The following is a 22,091-nucleotide window of genomic DNA, read 5'->3' on the forward strand; positions in this document are numbered from 1 at the left end:
CGATGGTGATGATGGGAACCAGATGTCTGATTATAAACATACATGCTGACACACACTGTTTTGTGATACTGTTGAGATAAGATTTTGATGCAAAATGTACTTTTTAAAATTGTTCACTGTTTTTCCACCATCAACATTATACATAGAAGTCTTTCTAGGTTTACTGATGCTTTTGGATATTAAATAAAACAGCTATATTTGTGCTGTAGACATCACAACCCCTGGTTTCCATCACTACCACTGTAAAGAAGAAGAGCTGATACATTTACCTCCCTCAGGGCAATGAACTGCTTCCCATTTTGGGTTCACAAGATGCACAGCTGCATACACAGTTCAACGATATGTCCTTGAGTAATGTGTGAATTAGTTTTTCTCATAATATCATTATTTATCTACTGGCAAGATACTTTTTTCTGGTCAATAAGCTTCAATAAGCCATGTCGCAACAACTCAGAGGAAGGAAACAACACTCAAACAAGTGCAGGGCAGTAAAACAGTCCCTGACAAGTTACAAGATTACAGTGATCTGTAGCTTTTCTGACCAAGCTTAAGTCCATTTCTTTCTCATGCCTTACAATTAAATGGAAATCATTATTCCTGCTATGATGTTTGGTTTGGAGACTGTGGCTCTGTCTAAAAGACAGGAGGCTGAGCTGGAGGTGGCGGAGATGAAGATGCTGAGATTTTCGTTGGGAGTGACAAGGCTGGACAAGATTAGAGATGAGCAGATCAGAGGGACAGTGAAGGTGGAGCAGTTTGGAGATAAAGCCAGAGAGGCCAGGTTGAGATGGTTTGGACATGTGTTGAGGAGGAATAGTGGATATATTGGGCAAAGAATGTTGGAGATGGAGCTGCCGGGTAGAAGGAGAAGAGGTAGACCTCAGAGAAGGTTTATGGATGTAGTGAAGGTGGACATGGAGATGGTTGGTGTGAAAGTAGAGGAGGCAGTGGATAGGGCAAGATGGATGCAGATGATCCGCTGTGGGGACCCCTAAAGTGAGCAGCCTAAAGAAGAAGAAGAAGAAGAAGCTATGTTATAAGTCAAATATGTTACATTTTAGAAGTTTAGAAGTACATATCTATTAAACAAAATTTTACTGAATGAATTATTCATAATGAATTAGGATTTATGAGATCATAGAATTACTCAGAAATATTTACATTTATGGCACTTAAGCAACACAGAGTGACCTACAATTGAATCACGTTACAGAGGTAAGGGAATGAAGTACGAGGAGTCTTGCCCAAGGACTCTTACTGGCATAGTCTGGTGTATCTAAGGCGCATGCACACAAAAGACTGAGGGGCTGGCTCTTTGCTCTCAGACATCACCCTCTTGGTTGGTGTGTATAATAACTGTAATCTATATTGCCTTCTCCATTCTTTAAGATGTGTTTCAACTAGATGACGTTTGGCCTCAGCCCGAGAATAGAGCTTGCGCGTCAACATGGGTTCTGCAAGATTTGTTGCTCTTGAGCGCCCCCTCCGGTGCAGAACCTCCACCTGTGGTTGTCCTCAGTAACTCTGACCTGTCACACATCACTACAGAGCTGAAAATCCCACCATTTATGAGGCTCTTTAACATGTAACAGCAGTACCATGTAACTGTCGCTGCATTTAAGACGGAACGGGACGCATTTGGGTGATTCCACATATGAGTTAGCATGAAATCTAACTGTATTCAATTCACAGCGCATATCATCTTGTTATCCCCATATTGAAAAAAATTTACCATTAACATGTGTATCTATACTATATGAACCATAATTATCTGAACATCAGTGTCCTAATACACAGCTGAAGGTGCATCTATAGTCTAATGTTCTAGCACACAACATGAGTCAAAAATCATGACATATCTAAATAATCCAGGGGTAAAATTGGGATTCCAATCCAGGGGACTCTCAACAATATAAGAACAGTGTGGTTCATTTTTTATGGCTTAATAAAATCAAATTACTTGTGTTTTGTAGACTGCAATGCCGCCCATCTGACTTTAAGAACCTTTACTGTCTTATTTTGTACTGTATGCTTGGAGCAGTCGCCTCCTGTTTGACAAGAATGCTCAAAGACACAACACAGTTCATCCAAAGAATTTGTGAAATCAGTTCACCTCTGTACAACACTTTACTGCCAAGTGTTCAGTGCTACCCAACTGAATTTGAAAACAAGCCGCTAAACCTACTGAAAACCTATGGCCTAACATAACAACTTAACTCTGATTAGCAATATTACTCTACAAACACTAGGTGTAATGTAAGCACATTTAGCACCAGCCATTTGGCTGCAAAACACCTCACGAAAGCATAGCATGACCTTCAAATAAAAGAGGAAAACAGGGACTACGTCAATCAGTTATCTTTTCTAGTCTGTGTGTTCTATAAATAATGTTCATATCTAATAAATCCCCAAAGCCTGGTCGAAAAAGCCATTTTCATGGACTGCACGCTCCCACCTCAGTAAAGACTCCGCTTTTTTCCTTCTGTAAAACAAACCATAAACATAGCCTCAGATTATATTCAGCATTTACGTGTCCTCAGACGAAGGTTAACTCAACGTCTTTTGCCAGCTCCTTGTTTGAAATTTCCCGTTACACCTTAAATAGTGTGGCAGTTAGTATTATAACGCCTGAGGCACCAGAACGTAACTGCAGCACCATTTAAGGCGGAACGGGAAAATTCAAACAAGAAGCTGACTTCAGCCTCGTCGTTCTTTGTGGCTCAAATCAAGTTGATGTATTGTTACGTTCCTGTCATACATGTACGACTCAAAATATGTAAAAATTAAAGAAAAAAAATTGTTTATGTGGTAAAGTTGACTGTTGGCTGCGAATTCCTGAGCTAATGGCGATGCTAACGATGCATTCACTTAAGACAGAAAGGTAAATGGTTAGGGCAAACAAAATAATGGCTAAATGAAACGTTTTAACATAGTTTCTGCTCTTTTCTGGAGTGAAGCTGGCGCTTAAATCCCAGCCATTTAGACCGAGATTAACGTTACTTATCCTGTGTGAATAGTTCATATACATGACAGACATCCTGAGGTAAACTAGCTTTACCGCACCTCCCCCAAATAAGGCTTATATCAGCTGCCAGGCTACCTAAGGCCCTATCCCATTTTACGCCTTGCCCCCATGTTTTTGCCCTTACCCCTCTGTTTTGTACACCCACAACTGGATTTTTAAATCCAGTAAAATAAATGTCTTTTGATATCGCGTTGAGTCCAGACAGGCACGTCAACGGCGCCGCCGTTTTAGGGCAGTCATCATCGCTGCTGGCCTGCATTCAGAACTATTACAGAACGGCAGTTTAGGAAAGATACTGTCCAAACTTATATTATTTCAAGAATATTGCTCTCAGAAAGAGGGATAGGATTACATAATGGGGGGAACGCAGTGCTCCACGCTCATGTTTGTGTGATGCGTATTGTTTGGCTGATGTTTATGTGTAAGTTAGATGTGGTCGTGTGGCTGGTGATGCACAGAGAACCTGTTAATGCGATTGTTTTTCTTCTGGTTTTATATTAAGCATGTTTCATTTTAGAGTCTTTTCAGGGGATCCTAACTTTATGTAGTTTTATTTTCTAGTTCCACAGTAATGTTGCCTCAGCCAGCTTCTTGCTCGAATTTTCCCGTTCCACCTTAAATGGTGCTGCAACTCAGGCAAAGGAAAGTGACTGCCGCACCATTTAAGATGGAACGGGGAAACTCGATAAGAGCGATTAGGAAGCCAGCTTTAGCTTCGTCCTTCTGGGTATAAAGCTCAGAAGTGCCTCACACATTGGTGGATTTGCTGATTGTGTTTTTGCTGGAGGTCACGCTAAAGTCACGTCAGACTGAATCCCTGCTGGAAATAATTAGCATGACCAGTTATTAAAATAATACAAGCTACCGAGATCACTTCGTACAAACTAGATTTGTGTCTGAGGATTATAACAAAACAAATTTGGTGAAAATCGGTTGAGTAAGAAGGAAGTTGTGGCTGATTTCATCCTGAGACTCTTCGTCTCTCAATACAAGTGAAGTAGTTCCCATGCCGATCTTGACCGCTCCAACATGTCGGACGTGCAGACGTATCACCTCCCATAACACCAGGCAACGCGGCGTCTGGGTGTGTATGTCGGTGGTTCTAACACAGTTTTAACACTAATTGGTTTTAAACGCTCGAGTTAATGTAGGCTAGGTTTATCTTCTAGTTCACCAACCTTTAATCCTGAACATTGGTGTGCAGACTGCCGGTCACCATAGCAACAACAGTCTCGCCTAGCCAATAGCAAAGAGAAAGATTTAAGACGAACATTCATAATTCAAAGATGAATTGACGTACAGAGCACATTTTTGCTCGGTTATTTTTCCAGTATGTTAACTTCAGCAAATAAACAGTGATTAAAATGTGTTGGAATATGGGCTCTCTAGAGGACTGCACAGTTCACTTACTTTCAGTTTTAAAAATCCTATCAAGAATTGAAGTAACTACAGAACTATGTGCCCCATGTAGATCATAAACGCTTGAGCCCAATTTGGTGGAGGTCTTGATGTATTGCAGCGATGGGCTGAAGTGCCCAGTTTGTCTGTGATGTACAGTATAGCAGTGTGTTGCTTTGGATGCATCGTTAGATGAATAGATTTACAGCTAATGTTAATGTTAGTTAGTGTTAACCTACTTTCAGTTAAAAAAAATCAACAATGTGTGTAAATTGATGCCCAAACTTTGGCCACGGTAGTCAATAAAGTAACCGTTTCCCTGTTACAGTTTGGCTCTTGTAAGGCTAGAGTACACCACCCAAACACTCTGCATCCAACACCAGTATTCATCACATTCATCACCATCCAGAAAAAGAACTGACGAGTCAAACCAAGGGAATTTAGGGATTCTACATGGTCCCAAAAAACCAAAGGTATGGCACTCCAACCCAAACATTCAGTTCATTATTGCTTGTTTGGTCAGAAGTCTATGACCTTCAGGGACAAAAGCTGGATATCCTGTCTCTGAGAAAGCCTTTATGTGCAGACTTTCATAAATTCATATCACATTGCATGCTTTTCAAAGATAGGCCTTGAGAGGAAGATGAAAGAGACGCTGCTCATTTTGGCCACGATTCAAAGCATTATTCCTGTTCAACCTACCATGACTGTTTCATTTACCACCAAGTCCTTAAAATTCCAGATTCTTTGGATGGAAGACTGGGATTAAGGAATGTGCCATCTCCATTGATAGTGGCCAGCGTTGGCTGTACTAATTAATATGGCCTGCTAATGGACGCAGTCCAATCCCACAGAGGAGCCAAATTCCTTATTCCTTCCAGCTCACAGTTCATGATGGGAAAATGTGTCTTCACTTCCTGTTAGAGTTTATTGTTATCGGAATCCCAATTAAAAGGTCCAGCTTTGAAGACAAGAAATCACATGACTGTTAAACCCTGAAATTAAATCCTTTAAAGCTACTATAAGCACTATAATATGATATATATTATATATTATATATAATGATATATATTATACAATATAATGTATAAAGTTGTTTGCAACATATATGACATACCTAATGACTCTACTGCTGTGCCAAATGATGTTTTATTTCTTGCTGTGTAGCTGTGGTAGGGATCATATTAACAGGCTGCCGTGGAGGATCACTCTAGCTGTGTCCAAAACCACTTAATCCAACAAATAGTGTGATATGTATAGCATAGACACACACACGTAGACACTGGATTGTGAGTCAGCGTCGCTGTCATATTGGTCTCGGCAACACTTGGAAGACTGGGCTGGAAAAGTCATGTGCAGCTCAGGGCTATACAAACCAATGCGATCCAAACCAGGTCTCAGGGAATTACGTCTCCTGGGTAAGACTGAACACTTGTTTTTGCTTGTATTTGACTATTTTAACATTATGTTGAAAGCTAGTTGGCCGCCAGAGTCAGACTATTAATAGCCAACGTTAGCGATAGCACTACCTACCTAAATCATATAAACTAAATCAAGAAATTCGTCTTGCTATTTCTCCATAATGATTTCTATGACCAGCTACTCGTCTCGGCTAAGTGACTGACACATTATGAATCTGACTGTAATTAGCTGAAGGTTTCCCAAACAGAAAGAGTTGAGGAGGCCGTGGAAAGTATTTTTCCCACCAGTGATTCAGTTATTAGCACTTTAAAATTTCATTTTATCATAGCTGTATTCTCATCTGGAGCTCTAGGTATTTTAAATACTTAAAGGTATTTAAAGGTATTTAGGTATTTTAAAATACTTTAAAAGTATTTTTAAGAAAGAAAGTTTTTTTTCCCACCAGTGATTCAGTTATTAGTACTTTAAAATGCACTATTTCATTTTATCATAGCTGTATTCTCATCTGGAGCTCTAGAAAAGCTAAAATGGAACGTAGATAGAAAAACTAAGATGAAGTTGGCTTATTATTCACCAGCTTCTTATTCAAATGTTCTGTTCTACCTCAAAGCAACATTATGTAACGGTTGATTTAAAAAATAATCACGCTGCTTTTTTGTTAGGCTTAGTTCTTTTAAGGCTCACATCAGCTAGCTGGTCTGGAGGATCACGCTGCTGTCTCATTAGGAATAACTATTGTAAGGCTAACATTAGCTGCTCAATCTGGAGGTTCACGCTGATGTCTCTCACTGGGGCTGAGGCTGATGGTGCACCTTGCTAGAAAATGAGCATAAACCAGCAAACCTGCATATCACTGTTGTCGTGAGAAAACCTTGTATCTTTACAGGAGATCTTTAACCTTTAACCTGAATTTTAACCCGTAACTTTACAGGAGAAGGAAAAAACCCGCTTTACTTTCAATGTAAGTCAATGGAACCAGAATTTTTTCCGAGTCATTTTGGGCCATTTCTTTTGATCCATCCATCACGAAATCTACATGCAGTGTGAAAAGCAACAGGCATTTTCAAATTATGTCAAAAACTGAAAAACGACAAAAACGGAGATAGGAGGGTTTCTTCCGACAGCAGCTATATGTTGTGTTTTGGATGCTGGTATGATGGTCAACCAGCACAACCACAGGACCAGTCTAATCAGCATAGACTAGCTTAAAACAGCGTGAAATGCATGCTGGTCTGTGCTTGTTTTTCAGCAGGGCAGTCAGTGTTGTCTGGAACCAAACTAAAAGAAATCAAACCAGTGCTGGTTTCCTTGGTTCTGTAGGCTTTTAAAAAAAGCAAATGTTAATGACACTAGTGAATCAATATAATAACAGGGAAAAGAGTGAAAATCCTTGACACTCTTCACTGAGTGAAAAGGCCTTCATTATAACATGGCTGTGGACAAAAAATCTCTCGAAAATCCCTGATGAAGGTTTTCCCCACAAGCAGCACTCTCTATATTTGTACGTTTCTAATAAAGCGATATAAATCTCATATGTACTGTACTATACCTTAATACATTATTATAAGGCCAGCCCCCCCCCGGCCCCCCTAAATGCGTGCGTCAAAATGTGAGATCAAATATGGAAGTAACACACCAATTAAATTGTGGCACAGGAATGCTGACGCAGCAAACTGGCGATGAGTTCAGGTCGCATTCCTTTGGCACTGCTGGGACAGCCTTTGATGGCCTCATCAAAAGAAAAGGCTGCTTGTGCAACAAAGGAACTCTCCCTGATTTGTGCGGTTGGAGCCAAGAAATGTGCATGTGTGTGTGGGCATGCTTGTGTATGTGTGTTTGTTTTTGTACAAATTCAGGACAAAAATATCTAGATATGTATATCACTGCTGTTGGAGAAGCCTTGCATCTCCATTTCTGCAGTTTTCCAGTTTTTTGCATAATTTGAACGTACCCATGGTCCTATATAGTGTGTGTAAATTTCATGATGGGTGGATCAACCGAAATGACCCAAAATTACCTCGAAAAAAATTCTGGTTCCATTGACGTACATTAAAAGTTGAGTGTTTTTTTCTTCTCTTGTAAAGTTCCCATTTTGGAGACATGGCTTCTAGTCCAACAACCTTATTTTAGCTCACTTTGCATGAAATGTTCTGACGTTCTGTTGAGCTGCTAGTGAGCAATGTGAGGCAAAAGTGTGGGGGGGTAAAACCCCCCTGCTGTAAGAAAAAGTTGACCTCTCCATAAAGACAGCCATGCAGAGATAAAACAGATAAAGCTGCATCCAGGAAAATGTGTAATTATTATAATGAGGTGTATTTATTGTACTGTTGTAGGCATGTAAAATATAAGCTCAAGTTCAAGGACAAAGGTTTCTACAGGTGCCTAAGTACATACCTGTTTAATTTGAAATTAGTCTGAAAAGTCAGGTGGCACAACAATCTGTTAATGCTAATTATATGTAAGATCTAATTTGCACATAGATATAAATGCAAAGATGTATGCAGACACAAAAATGCACATCATGTCCTTTTTAATAAGATTTTTCAAATGATCCGTGTGAAAACCTTGTCACTGGCCCAAACGTGGACTTGCTTGCACGTTTCTAAATTCTACACCTTTCCATCAAAATATACTCCATCAATGTTACTGAAGAAAGACAACACATAGGTCACTTGAGGTACTTCTTCCAAAACAGGTGGAAGTCATATTTTAAGACTACCGTGATAAAGAACAATTGGACCAGAAGGACCATGCTGTACCTTTGAGGGTAAATTTACATTGATCTTGACCTAAAATTGACCTTTACACTACCTTCGTTTCAGACAGATGTGTGTAGCACCAATATGATCCCAAGTCCTTACATTGTACAAAAACAAACCTCTGTGTGTGTGTGTGTGTGTGTGAGTGAGTCTTTTTCCCAGCTCCAGTCCGGATTTGCTGATCGGTGGCATGCCTCCCTCTGCCTGTCTCCTTATAGTGCCGGAGGGAGGCGGGAATTCTAACCGAGTGGTACGGACATCGCCGCCGGAGACCACAAACACGGAGCTCTCTCTTTAAACACAGTCTCATGACTGTGCCTCAATCAGCTGTCCATGCGTGGAGGAGCCAGGCGTATATGTACACTTAAAAAACACACTCTGTGTCACCAGAGGTGTGAGGCTACTTTATCTGCAAATGCACTGTTCTGCTGCGAGTGCTGCGACCACGGACAGGCTGTAACCAGGTAAGATGCTTGCCCTTTCCAGTGGAATATGCTTTCATAAGTTCCTTTTACTTGGAATTTGATTGTGTGTAGGCTACATTTGAATAAGGCCTCAGTTTTAATGTACACTAAGTTAATATTTCATTATTCATTGGTCATTTTGCACCCACCATATATGTGCACTACACTCATACCAGTAACACTACCATGTCAGTGTCACTGCTGTGAACGGTCCACCAGCCATAGAATACCTGCTCAGTGGTCCTATGGGGGTTCCTTTCCAGGGACAGATGGAGTAGAGGGAAGCTGATAAATTGTGCAGCAACAGATGGGCTACCGTCTGTAACTGAACACCTACAACGCGCACCTATATGGTAGGTGTTTCTGATAAAATGGCCAATGCTGGGGCTTTCACTATCACTGTTTTTGGTTTTTTTGTTTTGCTTTTTTTAGAGATTTCTTAACTTCACATATTAGACAACCATAAAAAGCTCAAGACTGCTAGATTATTAGTGCTGCGTTCAGCGTTAACGTGCACCATACATAGTTGACCTGTGCCTGTTCTGGGTTATTTTCCCATCACTTTCAGCCATTCTCTGAAAAATCTGTTTTTCACTGCAGCAACCTTTGAACTGATTGTGGCCATGCGGTGCCTGTCGGCGACCTCCTTCTTCCTCTGTCTGTGGCTGGTAGAGCGAAGCCGTGGCAATAGCAGCTTGGGCAACAGCCTCAGCGAGCTGCACACAGAGTTCAGTGTCAGCCTCTACCAAACCCTGACTGAGACAGAGAACAACTCCAACCTAATTGTGTCCCCGGTCAGCATTTCGCTGAGCCTGGGGCTGCTACAGCTGGGCGCCAGGGGCAACACGTTGGCGCAGCTGGAGGGAACTATGGGGTATGATGTTAATGGTAAGCCAGTGAGTAATACTTTTTTGGCCACTTTATTTGAAAAAGCCCCGTTTAAGTGTCAACAGATGCTCAAAGTTTTAAGAAACCATCTAGAGAAATTGAGGTGATTCTCAACAGTGTTGGGTTCGTATCAGGACTTTGGTTAGGTTTGAGTTTAGAGCCAGGGTAAGGGTTAAGTTTAGGTTTTGGGTTGAGGCTAAGGTTAGCTTTTTCTTCAGTAAGCACAGCTCACTGTTAAATGATTTCCTTTAGTTTTTAAATCTGTTAGCTAAATTTGCCTGCATTTGTGCTGGTTGACTTTCCATGTATTTAGTCGTGCAGCGTGATGGCTTATGGTTAAGAATATATATATTTTTAAATATGACACTTGTTAATCATCATCATCTCACGTATTAAATATCACCGAGATTTTTTACGTAGTTGCAGTGATGTTTTCAGGTCCAAGTTCAGTCCAAAGGTTCCAGAGTGCAGTCCAGGAGGTTTGTACCCTCTTGAAATAGTCAAGAGAAGGGAAAAGTAGTGATCCAGTGCCGTTAGACCTAGAAACGTAAGTTAAACATGAATGAATCAAATTAAGGAAGTTGAATTGAACTCAATGGCGAGTTTAGATTTCCCTTTGATAAACTCTGTTGTAACCAGGGTTTGAATTGTGGCAGAGGTCTAGAGGGATCCCCTGTTGGAGGGTCTGACTCTGAAGAGATGTATAACAGATTTACTGAATCTAACATAATCTCATTATATAACGATTTCCGTCTGAACCATGCCAGACCACTGTTATTCCTTAAATGGCAGCAATATCTACATTTACAGCATTTGGCTGACGTTCTTATCCAGAGCGCCTTACTTGATCATTTTACACAAGTAGGCGAAGGTGGTGTTAGGAGTCTTGCCCAAGGACTCTTATTGGTATAGTGTAGGGGGCTTACCCAGGTGGGGGACTGAACCCCAGTCTACAGTCTACCACTACACTAACCAACCACTCTGAACTTAAACAATATTTTAAATTCAGACGGTATATTTTATGTTAATATTGGGATATTGTACCTAATTTTGTTTAGCCTTGTTGTCATATGAGGACATTGTGTCCAAATATTCTAATTTTATTCAAGATAACAACACAAGACCTCCCAAAATTCAGTTTTGTCTCTCTTATAGGGGATCCTTTTGTGCTTGAGGGGGCCAGAACGCCCTAGCCTTCCACGCAATTCAAACCATGATTGTAACATGAGTATGTGCGTGAGTGCCTAGCATGCTATTGTGGTGTTATAGTTTTTTATTAAAGTGAAAGTGAGGCAAAAGATCAAAAACAAGGCTGTTCTACTGTATAAAACTAGCTTCATTTTGTTCTGGACGTACAAAACTAGTTAAAAAGCAATGGAAGCTTACCAATTCAAAAGCGGCGATTTTGAGTCATTATCACACTCTCAAGCTGCGTTTTCCATCGCCAAGCCATAAACCATAAACCAAGGCCTCAATCTTACATTGTTTGTACTTTGTTTTTCTCCCTGATGTCCACTTATGACATTTCTGTGTATTCATCTACCAAAAACCATCACAGTCCATTTTTTACATGCCCATTTTCCAACTTTTCTTGATCCTTCCACAACAGGCTGTTATTGTACCATTTAGACTAATATGTATGTAAATGACCTTTGTTCTGATTGGCTGCGTTATACTGTACCTCATCCAAAAGCAGTTCCAGCTGAAACACGGCTCATATCTTCATTGTGAGTGGGCATGTAGAAGAATACGCTTCAATGTGTTGCTTCTTGTGACACCACAGAAACACTGAATTCAAAACAGGCTTTTACTTTGAAAATTCAGCTTTTCACAATTTGGCCACTTGAATTGAGCATATTTTTGTAGTCCCACAACAGAGAAATTCACCTCTGTATTTAACCCATCTGTGCAGTGAAACACCACATACACACTCGTGGACCCACACACACAAGGGGGCAGTTAACACACCTGCCCAGAGCAGTGAACAGCCCTATCCATGGCGCCCGTGGAGCAGTAAGGGGTTAGGTGTCTCGCTCAAGGACACTTCAGTCGTGTCCTGACAGCTCAGGGGAACGAACCGGTGACCTTCGGTCACAAGGCTGGTTCCCGAACCTCCACGACTGCCCCAAGTATATGGACAGTCAGACTGTTTTGGTAGCATCATTTCCTCTTTGGGTAACTCCACACAATGTCGTATTATTTTGCAAAACCTTTCTTCTACCAGGATGTAGATTTCCATGACAATCATCTACTCTCCCCTCAGATGTTCGTATCCAGGAGGCTGTGTCCCTACCGCAAAGTGGCCTGGGTAATTCTAGCCAGGGAGTTCGGCTCCAGCTCACCAATACGCTTTTCATCCAGGGCGGCGTCCAGCTTCGACCCGCATTTACCCAACGTGTCGAGCGATGGTACAACAGCAGTGTACTGAGTGTGAACTTCAGCAGGCCCAATCACACGCAGGGTCAGCTCCAGCAGGAGGCGCAAGGCAGAGGTGAGCAAAGTGCTGCAGTTCACAGAAACAAATCTACTTCGATTTAGTAAACGAAACTGTCTTGACATCAGATTTAGAGAGGACACACTTTTATCTGGATGCTCTTCATGCAATTCAGTCTTACGGTGTATTTTTGTGACCAGATAGTTATAGTTACACTTCATCCTCTCTCCTCCAAGTTAGATATGAGGGGGAGGCCCTTGAATAATTTTGCAGGGCCCTATGCAACATGTATGGTGAGCGTATAGGGCCGAACGGCTCTGCTCATGAGTGAACTGAATTAAGACTTTTCATAGTTACATTCCTTGCATTGTCCACAGCCTCAGGACAGACAGTCACAGGCAGATCATTCATTTTTAGAGCAGGCCAACAGCTGTAAAATGCTGACGAAGTGGTCAGTTGTCCCCCTTATTGAAGACATATTGTTTTTCCATATCAAAGAGTACTTATGGTTAAGAATGAAGTCAGGTTTTGGTCAGTCAGGGAAACCTGACGTTCATTAACAATGAATGAAAGCTGAGCTTTTGTCTGAATGAACCCTTTGACCTCATTTGTAACAGGCCATTCAAAATGCTAAGGTTCCTAAGAACGAATGGAACTGAATAGACATTGACATTGTGCTATTATTTTTGAACCATATTAACAGGTTCCTTTAAACGTACAGACATCTACGTCATAAGGCTTAATAGTAACTCAATTGAAAACTATATAAAACAAGCAAAATAATGCTCCACATTTCTGCTTAATGCCTTATTGCAATGATCACAGTCCACCTGCTGTTTTTGGGGAAACATGACTGATTTAATTCCATCCATTTCCCAAAATCTCTGCATAATTAAATGTTTAAGCTGTAAAAGTCATTCAGAGTGGTTTGGTGTGAAATGCTCTGTTGTAGAGAAACTAGAAGTCAATTCTAGAGTCAGAATGGTTCCCAGTGGTGATGATAGGAACCAGATATCCACCTGTAAGAACTCCTTCACAGAAAGTTATTACATGAAACGATAATGAAAACACTGCCTGGTGGCTGAGACGTTGTTTAATTATAATTCTGAGAAGGTTTAGGACTAAAACTTTTCTTTCAAATCCACTCATGGCAGACGGATTCCTGCAAAGAAGTCTGACGCACTCATTTTCTCTACAGTGAAACATTTCACATCTGAATGGCTTTGCTTAACACTGCAGTGGTGGAGGTGTGTTAGTGTGTGGTGTGCTGGTCTGAGCGGATCAGACACAGCAGTGTTTCTGCAGTGCTGAGAATGATCCACCACCCAAATAGTACCTGCTCTGTGAGGGTCCATGGGGGTCCTGACCACTGAAGAACAGGGTAACAGAGTATCAGAGAAACAGATGGACTACAGTCTGTAACTGTAGAACTACAGAGTGCAGCTATACAATAAGTGGAGCTGATAAAGTGGACAGTGAGCGTAGAAACAAGGAGGTGGTCATGATGTTACGCCTGATCGGTGTATGTCTTGAACACAACCAGCAGGGGGCGACTGGATGACTTTCCTTCCATATTATGTAATTAGATGTCATTCATATTCTTGTCTTGTCTAAATGAATGTATTTCATGCTGCTGCCGTACAGCAGGTTATGCAGTACATACCGTCTGTTATTAATAAGGCCAATTACACCAGCTGAACTACAATTTTCCACTGTAACATGATGGGCAACACTGTGTGATTAAATTAACCCATGAAACTCTGGAAATTCTGGAGTAGTTCATCTGAGGAAGGCACTACCGTTTCCTGATCGTGTGCCATTTGATTCCTCCCAGTAGGTGGGCAGGAGGTGGATTCTGGTGACGGTGAAGAGGGGGCTTTGTGGTGGGCTGCTGCGCCTCGTATGACCCTGCTGAGTTCGGTGGTGTTCCAGGGTGCCTGGCAGAAACAGTTTCTGTTCACAGAGACACAGAACCTGCCCTTCACCCTGTCCGATGGCCGCACCGTCAAAGTGCCCATGATGTACCAATCAACTGAGGTGAACTTCGGTGAGTAACCGCCCTTGTCTTTTTTTAATGATGTACATTGTTGGGAGCGTGCTATGATTCATACCACCTCATGATTCATACTCAGAGAAATAAAAATCTGTTTTCTATTACGCATCAAGGGGAATCATGTTTCATTGTTCAGTTAACACATAGCTGATGAGGAATTATGATGAAGCTTGACTTAACTAGAAGAGAACTGAGGGCTACCAAATGGCACAACCATCACAAGCCTCGAGATCCACACCTAGTGTCCAGTTAGACACTGGGTGGCTAATCAGTTACATCAACAGTTAAACTACCAGTGTTGAATAATTCCAGGACTGCAAACAGGACTCAAGATCTGGAACTGAAGCCCTACATGTTGGACTTATCCTTGGGAGATCATGAGTTCCTGGCAATGGCATGATGAAACAGAATTAACGATTAGCGTTCTCCTCCAAGCATGTTGAGCTGATGTCGCATTAATGGCAGTTTGAAAACGTGGTGGAGCTTCACATCTTGAGCCTTGAGCCTTGGCCTTTCCAGCTGTACAGCATCATGTGATGGGGAAGACCTACTGAGCAGGTGGGGTTTAGCCACAACTAAACTGAGAAGAAAGGTTGGGTAAAAATGTGTCATCTGCCATGACAATCACCAGTAATGGCAATATGGCACTGTTCCATTGATGAACGTCTGTGATGACGATATATGACCATCTACCATGGCGAGATTTTTAGCATGATATGGTGGTGACAAGATGCACACTGATGAAATTCGTTCCTTTTCATCTGCCGTCTCCGCAGGTCAATTTCGGTTGCCCTCAGAGCAGCGCTACACTGTGCTCGAACTGCCATACCTGGATCGATCCCTCAGCCTGTTGGTGGTGTTGCCCAGTGATAGGAAGACACCCCTTTCACAGCTAGAGGCTCAACTCACTGGCCATGCAGTGGCACTCTGGGATACCGGACTACGACGCACCAAAATGGACGTCTTCTTCCCCAGGTAAACCCAAACAAACACCCTCCATCAACTTTTACTTGCTCAACTGTACCACCACTACCTAGAAAGTGGTTTTTGCAACTGTTGAGTCACACCAAAATACATCACTTATTTATATATATCAGCGAATCTTTTTTAGACATTTAATACACATACAGACACTTAAAATATCATACATATCATGGGCTTGTTGAACATCTCATTTCAAAACCATGGGCATTAATATGAAGTTGGTCCTTTTGCTGCAGTAGCAGCCTTTACTCTTCTGGGACGAGATTTTGGATTAACACGATTCACTTTCATTCAGCCAGGATGGGCATTAGGGTGGTAGCAGTTGGTTTTCTGGTTGATATTACTGGAAGGAGTTTAGGTCAGGGCCCTATGCAGGCCAGTCAAGTTCTTCCATGTCAAACTCGATAATCCACTTTGTTATAGACCTCGCTTTGTGCATGGGTTCACTGTTCATGCTGAAACCAGAACGCGTCTTTCCCAAACTGCTGCTGCAAAGTTCTCTAGAATGTGATTGTTTGCTGTAGCATTAAGATTTAACACTAGAACAAAGTGGACCAAACAATGGAAAACAGTCCAGGGCCCATTATTCCCATTATTCCTCCTCCACCAAACTTTGCAGTTGGCATTTGGGTGGAGTGGCTAGTGCTCTCCTGCAACTTGGGCTTATGTGGAGCTGCTTGGCCTCTGTGGTTGCCAAGGAAACCAAATCCATTAAGCTCCAGATGCTGATATTGCTTGCAAAGACATGTTGGAACATAATAGTGAATACTGCAGTCAAGAACAGACGATTTTAAGCGTGCATTCAGACTTGGCAGGTTTGGCCCAATTAAAATGAGCCCTGGTGTGATTGCCCTGTTAGTGTGGTTCATTAGAGCAAATGAGAACGCTGCCATCTGAAATCTGTTACATTAAGCTGTAATCTGTAGATATGTTTAATGTCAACACAAAGCAAAGTAGAATTATAACCCACCTGTACTACAAATATGAACCCACCTTCAGTTGCTTCAGTCCCTGTGAGCGTGTGGCCCACCTTCACTACTGAGCTGCTGTTGCTCCTAGATGTTTCCACTGTACAATCACAGCACTTACACTTGACTGGGGCAGCTGCAGTAGAGCATAAATTTTGTGACTATACACTTGATTTTTAGGTCACAAATTAAAAGAGGTGTCCATATAGTTTTGGCCACATAATGTATCTGTTTATATACAACTGTGTTAATTTAACCAAACTAGTATTAGTATTAATCTGTATTATTATAATTGTTTGCTGTACTAAGTTAAGTGATACTTTTTTGATCCCACAAACGGGGAAATTCCACCTCCACGTTTAAACCATCCATGAAGTAAAACCACTTACACACTAGTGAATACACACACACTAGGGGCAGTGAGCACACTTGCCCAGAGCAGTGGGCAGCCCTATCCATGGCACCCGGGGAGCAATTGGGGGTTAGGTGTCTTGCTCAAGGACACTTCAGTCATGGACTGTCAGTGCTGGGGATCGAACCAGCAACCTTCCGGTCACAGGGCCAGATCCCTAACATCCATCCCACGACTGCCCACAATATTCATCAATCTTCAAATATCTACCTTAGTAGTTTTGTCCAAATGTTTATCCAGGGTGTACAAACCATCTCGTGCCATGGACTTATGTTTCATGTAAAGATGTTTTTTGTAATAATTTTGTGAATCTTGAAACTTGGTCGTGTGTTTCAGGTTTAAGATGCACACTCGGGTCAACCTGAAGCCTGTTCTCCAGTCTCTCGGGATCTCCGACGCCTTTGACCCCTCCGCTGCAGATTTCAGGGGTATATCAGGTAAAACATTTTCAGCAACATCTGAACATGTTCATGTTCTGTAGCTTATCAGCTCAGGAACAAGAAAATTACACTCATATAATATGCCACCATTCAAAAAGAGCCAAAGCCTCTTTTCTCATGTTCCTAATTCAATTATTATGTTATCAGTATTTATTACTCCCCCTGAACACAGTGACTCAGTAACGTCAGTCAAAACTGATGAGTGTTCAGTAGAAATGTCTCTTACCTCTGTTCCCATTGGACAGGCTTGACTTTGGGCTTAAATTGAGAAATCCTGCTCTGTGATTAATTAACTCTTAATTAATTAAACATGTTGAGGTGCATTTTTACTTATTATGAACCTGTTATGCACTACATTAGCTGCGTTCCACAGCTGAGGGGTAGTGTGGGTCCTCGGTAGGACTGTCCTACGAAGACTCCTCCTTAGCAGCCTATTGGTCACACAAATGGAGCAGCGCTAATGAGGCTTTGTAGTGACGTCGCCAGAGCAGCGGGAAACATGTGAGGGAGAACGGAGAGAAAACGGAGCCCTTTGTGTTGCTTTTTCTTCACGGAAAAGGAGGAGATGATCTTATGAAGTACGATAAACTACATATATACAAATACTTCAGATTCAAAGCCACAAATGCTTGAATTAATCAGTCATTTTGCACTTTATAAGGTAACAAAGATGAATTCAAAGACGTGAACAACTTACATTTTAAAACAAACTCTGTTCCAACAGCCTCGTTTTCCACGGAGCCCTGATGACGACATCCTGTATAAATAAAAATAATAACAGCCTTATTAACGCATGGGAACGAGATCCTAATGCATGACCACGACTTAATAATGAGATGATTAGGTCGTGCCCATGACTTAGTAAGACATGGGAATGAGATGATTAAGTCATGGCCACGAGATAGTAAGGCCTGGGAATTAATTGATTAAGTCATGGCCACAAGTTAGTAAGGCCTGGGAATGAGATGATTAGGTCATGGCCTCATGTCTTGCTGCTCTCCTCTCTGCAGGTATGGAGGGTCTGTTCGTTTCAGAGGCTTTTCACGAGGCTAGGATGGAAGTGACTGAGGACGGTACAAAGGCTGCAGCCGCTACAGGTAAAAGTCCGGACGGAAATTTAAGGGCAAGAAAGATAAATGCGAGGCACAAACCTATGGGCCAACCTAACTGACTCCGAGGAGTGTGCCTTAGCTGAATGTGAAGGAAATGCAGTATTGACGTGCGCGCTCACCTGTCATCACAATGGTTAGACAAAAAATCCCGAAGTACTAAACTTCCCACCCAGTTGTGGTCAGTCAGATGTTTCATATCTGAAATTTGCTTTACTCTTGCACTGGAGGTCTGAGGCTATTTGTAGGTTATATAATAGGAATTTATAGGTGAATTGCATGAAAGAGACAGTTTAGTCCCAAATAAAAAATAAAACAAATACACACTTGTGGCCAAATGAATTGGGTCACGCCTAAAATGGCAAAATATTAAGCTGTTAATCGACTTAATAACAAATCGTTAAACAAATGGAATACCTGAGTAATGGATAGCTTTTCCCTTTGATTACTTGAGATGCTGAAGTCTTGTGGGTAAACCTGCACAGAACCAATATTGTTCCACTCAGCATTAGCCACATTTCCATGCAACCTAATAATCTGTCAATAATCTGACTAATAGTTCAATCGGAATAGAATACAATCTGATTAAGGCCATTCGGAATACAGTTTCTATCTGATTGAATGAGGTGGGTAATCCTGTAAACAATCCTTTAAATAGAAGAATAATATCCGTGTAAACGTCTGTATCCGATTACATGCCCTATCGGAAAGTTTCAGTCCGTTCTGCATGTCCGTCGCGTCACAGTGAGAGTTTATACCGTTCAACACGGCGGAGCAGAAACTGGTCTGCAGAGGAGACGAAGTTCATGCTCTGATCTTTAAAAGACGGCGGTGGGACGGACGTCCAGCTTATGTGTCTCAGAGCACGACGTCTTCCTCTCGGCCTTCTTTAATAAGCACATGTGAAGGACGTTTTCCTGAGTCTAATATTTTTAAAGCAATTAATCACACAAACAGGATCCACCCTGGACAGGTTATACACTGAACACCTCAGTCTGAATCTGTAATCGGAATATATTCAATCAGATTGGCAAAACTCTTTGCATGTAAACAGACGCTGATGTCTTCAAGCAGGTGAAAAAGACCAAATGTTGTCTATAGGGTTACATTTGGACCCTGAAGAGGCCAAAACCATTAGTGAAAACATTTAGTATTTTTGCACAGGAGAGTGGAGTTACCCCTCCTGAGACACTGTCAGAAATGTGCTGCTAATTTTTGCAGTGGAGCCATGAGGCTAATGTGAGTTCTGGTCTAAGCTGGTTTATGCTGGTCTGGTGCTGGTTTAGCTGATCACCCAACACGGTCCTGCTGGTTGCATCCAGCATACAAGCATCCAAAACATCTGCGCTGTTTTTCAGTAGGGCCAGCAAGTAGGATGGTGCTAACTACATGCCTGAATCATCTCACACTAACCCTAAACCTGGCAGAGTTGCTGATCTCTAGTAGATCAACAGCGTTATCTGTAAACATGGGCAATAATACAGAAAAATTCAGCATCCAGCTTAAGTTTACTTTACTTGTTAGCTACATTAACCTCATGACTCTAGTGTAAAACTAAAGACAATGAACATGCTTTGACTGATCGGTCAGATTTGGGATAATGGGACAAAACTGGTTAAATTAGATTTAATTATTTACTTCAATTTAACTTTGTGATTATACAGTACAGGGTAGTACAGTATATCGGAACACTATCGGGCTACTTTTCCAGTGCACTAATAGAAGATGCATAGTAAACAGTGCAAAGACAAAAGACAGTAAAAGACAGACAATATATGCATAATCAGTAGGTACAGGTGTCAAACATAAACAAGATGTGTGTAGGCGAGTGTTATAGGTGTACTGGACGTATAGACACAGTTAGTGCACAGTCAGATACTCAAGTGTATCAGGTATATAGACTGAAATGTACTGGTGAACTGCAGTACAGTACAGTAAATGCAGACGTGCTGTTGGTAAAAAGATGTAAACAGTGATCTGTATATAAAGTGTACAGTGCAGGTACAGAGTAGCAGCTTAATCATTTGTTTGTTTGTTATTTATTTGTTGAATTCCTGTTTACAATAAGCAACAGAATTACAGCTCAGAGTTAAGAAACCCTTGGCCTTGTGTTAGCCACGTGTTAGCCACTGCGGCTACATCCACCTTCACTGGATTACGAGGCTGAACTGTAGTTTGTTGGTCTTTTTCTTGAACAACATCACTGACATTTGTTTCTTTTTAGCAATGGTGCTACTGAAGAGGTCCAGAACCCCCGTATTTAAAGCAGACCGTCCGTTCCTTTTCATCCTACGGCGCGTAGACAGAGGTAAAATCAACTCGCACCGTTTTAGAAGCTGCGCTTAGGCTTGATTAAAGGAATGATTCTGTATTCTTTCATTAAACGAGCAGCTCAGTCATATAACATGGCTAACAACAACCGGATGTTTGTAACTGGGAATTAGCAGGACTTACTGGTGACTGAGCGGTCTTTACCCAGACTCCTGCAGTTGAGCCAAAATACATTAGTTCTGTACTTTAGCCTGCAATCTATGTTTTTCCCATGTTGCTACACCAGCTATATAAGCCATTCTACACAATTAGTTGGGATCTATTTAGACCCAAAGCATTTATTCAGATAATATAAATATATACAAAATCAAGATCTGGGGTGGGGTCCTTGTTTCCTCTTGATGTTTTTGGGGTTTCGAATTAAGTTGAACGATTTAGATTTAGCATGAATTATAAAAATAAACCAACTTCATTCAAAAACTGCTGTCCCATGTTTCCATGTTACTATACAGTTGTAGTGTAGGGGCGGGGCTTTGTTTTAGCCACGCCCTTGTATTTTAGAAGAAGTGAGGCTGCATACCTGTCGCTCAAGGCCTCATGGTGAGCAGTTGGATCCCGTTGTTCTGAAGTAAACGTGTCACAAAGTCTGAAAATCCATCCACGAAACACAAATTTTAACATTGTAAAATGTATAAAATCTTGAAAAATGTAAAAAAATGAAAAATTGGCCTATAGACCAGTTTGTTTCCTAATATGAATGATATCATCTTTTAGGATGTTTTAAAAAAAAAGACCTACTGGGCATCACGAAAATGGAATTTCATCCAACCCTAATAAGAAGTAAACGTGTGCTTATGATGATCACCAGTGAGCAAGTTTGTAAATTATAACTGTGCTAAACCGGTTATGAGAACGGCAACAGCAGCAGCATCCTCCACCTTCAAAGCAGATAGTGGTATTCAGTTGTGCTATAACCAAAACAAAAGCACAAACGCCAGTAATTTCAGCCGTTTATGCATGTCTATATGCATGTTTATGCTCATTTACTTTATGTTTTAATGTTATGTCCATAACAGGCTCCTAAAATAACACAGCTGTGATGTTATTAACCCTGCGGTCTGTTCTTTGTGCTTCCCCTCTTGCAGGATCAGTGCTGTTTATGGGCAGAGTGTTGAATCCAGCAGAACAGGTTCACTGAGAAGACCAGCAAACCCTTCCCACAACACTGTCCAGCATGCGGCCTGACCACATCAGACCATTCACTCGAACACCCATCCCACACAAGTTTCTAAAATATGAATCCTTAAAAAATGATTATAATGTCTATGCACACATCTCTACACAAACTCAAGGGGGGGGGGGGTTTGGGGTCAGAGGTTATTTTTTTGGGACCAGTCAAAGGGTCCGCTGACACTTTCAGGAAGAGGGACAATGCATTTGTACATATCTGTAAATAAACTTTTA

General features: G+C 41.4%; 1 protein-coding gene across 4 annotated transcripts; it reads left to right on the plus strand.

Annotated features, from left to right (window-relative positions):
- The first annotated feature begins 8,791 nt into the window (after positions 1–8,791).
- serpine3 (serpin peptidase inhibitor, clade E (nexin, plasminogen activator inhibitor type 1), member 3) lies at positions 8,792–21,978 on the plus strand. Of its 4 annotated transcripts, XM_017724636.2 has the most exons (10): positions 8,937–9,068; positions 9,332–9,421; positions 9,669–9,956; positions 12,220–12,447; positions 14,225–14,437; positions 15,220–15,418; positions 17,144–17,244; positions 18,258–18,344; positions 20,581–20,664; positions 21,773–21,978. In XM_017724636.2, the coding sequence occupies exons 3-10, from the start codon at positions 9,692–9,694 to the stop codon at positions 21,823–21,825; spliced, it is 1,230 nt and encodes a 409-aa protein (XP_017580125.1). In that variant the 5' UTR covers positions 8,937–9,068; positions 9,332–9,421; positions 9,669–9,691; the 3' UTR covers positions 21,826–21,978. The 4 variants fall into 4 exon arrangements, with proteins under 4 accessions (XP_037394988.1, XP_037394987.1, XP_017580126.1 ...); XM_037539091.1 differs by lacking the exon at positions 9,332–9,421 and having other exon boundaries at positions 8,792–9,068; positions 9,637–9,956; positions 14,228–14,437; XM_037539090.1 differs by lacking the exon at positions 9,332–9,421 and having other exon boundaries at positions 8,793–9,068; positions 9,637–9,956.
- Positions 21,979–22,091: the final 113 nt, after the last annotated feature.

The sequence above is a fragment of the Pygocentrus nattereri genome, chromosome 6, assembly GCF_015220715.1.
Source record: "Pygocentrus nattereri isolate fPygNat1 chromosome 6, fPygNat1.pri, whole genome shotgun sequence".
Lineage (NCBI taxonomy): Eukaryota > Metazoa > Chordata > Actinopteri > Characiformes > Serrasalmidae > Pygocentrus > Pygocentrus nattereri.

Bases quoted from the DNA above. Each gene is read 5' to 3' on its own strand.
- serpine3 (XM_037539090.1), top strand. From the start codon at position 8,938: ATGCGTGGAGGAGCCAGGCGTATATGTACACTTAAAAAACACACTCTG. The intron at 14,438-15,219 runs GTGAGTAACCGC...CCGTCTCCGCAG, and splicing joins ATCAACTGAGGTGAACTTCG to GTCAATTTCGGTTGCCCTCA. The intron at 18,345-20,580 runs GTAAAAGTCCGG...GTTTCTTTTTAG, and splicing joins AAAGGCTGCAGCCGCTACAG to CAATGGTGCTACTGAAGAGG.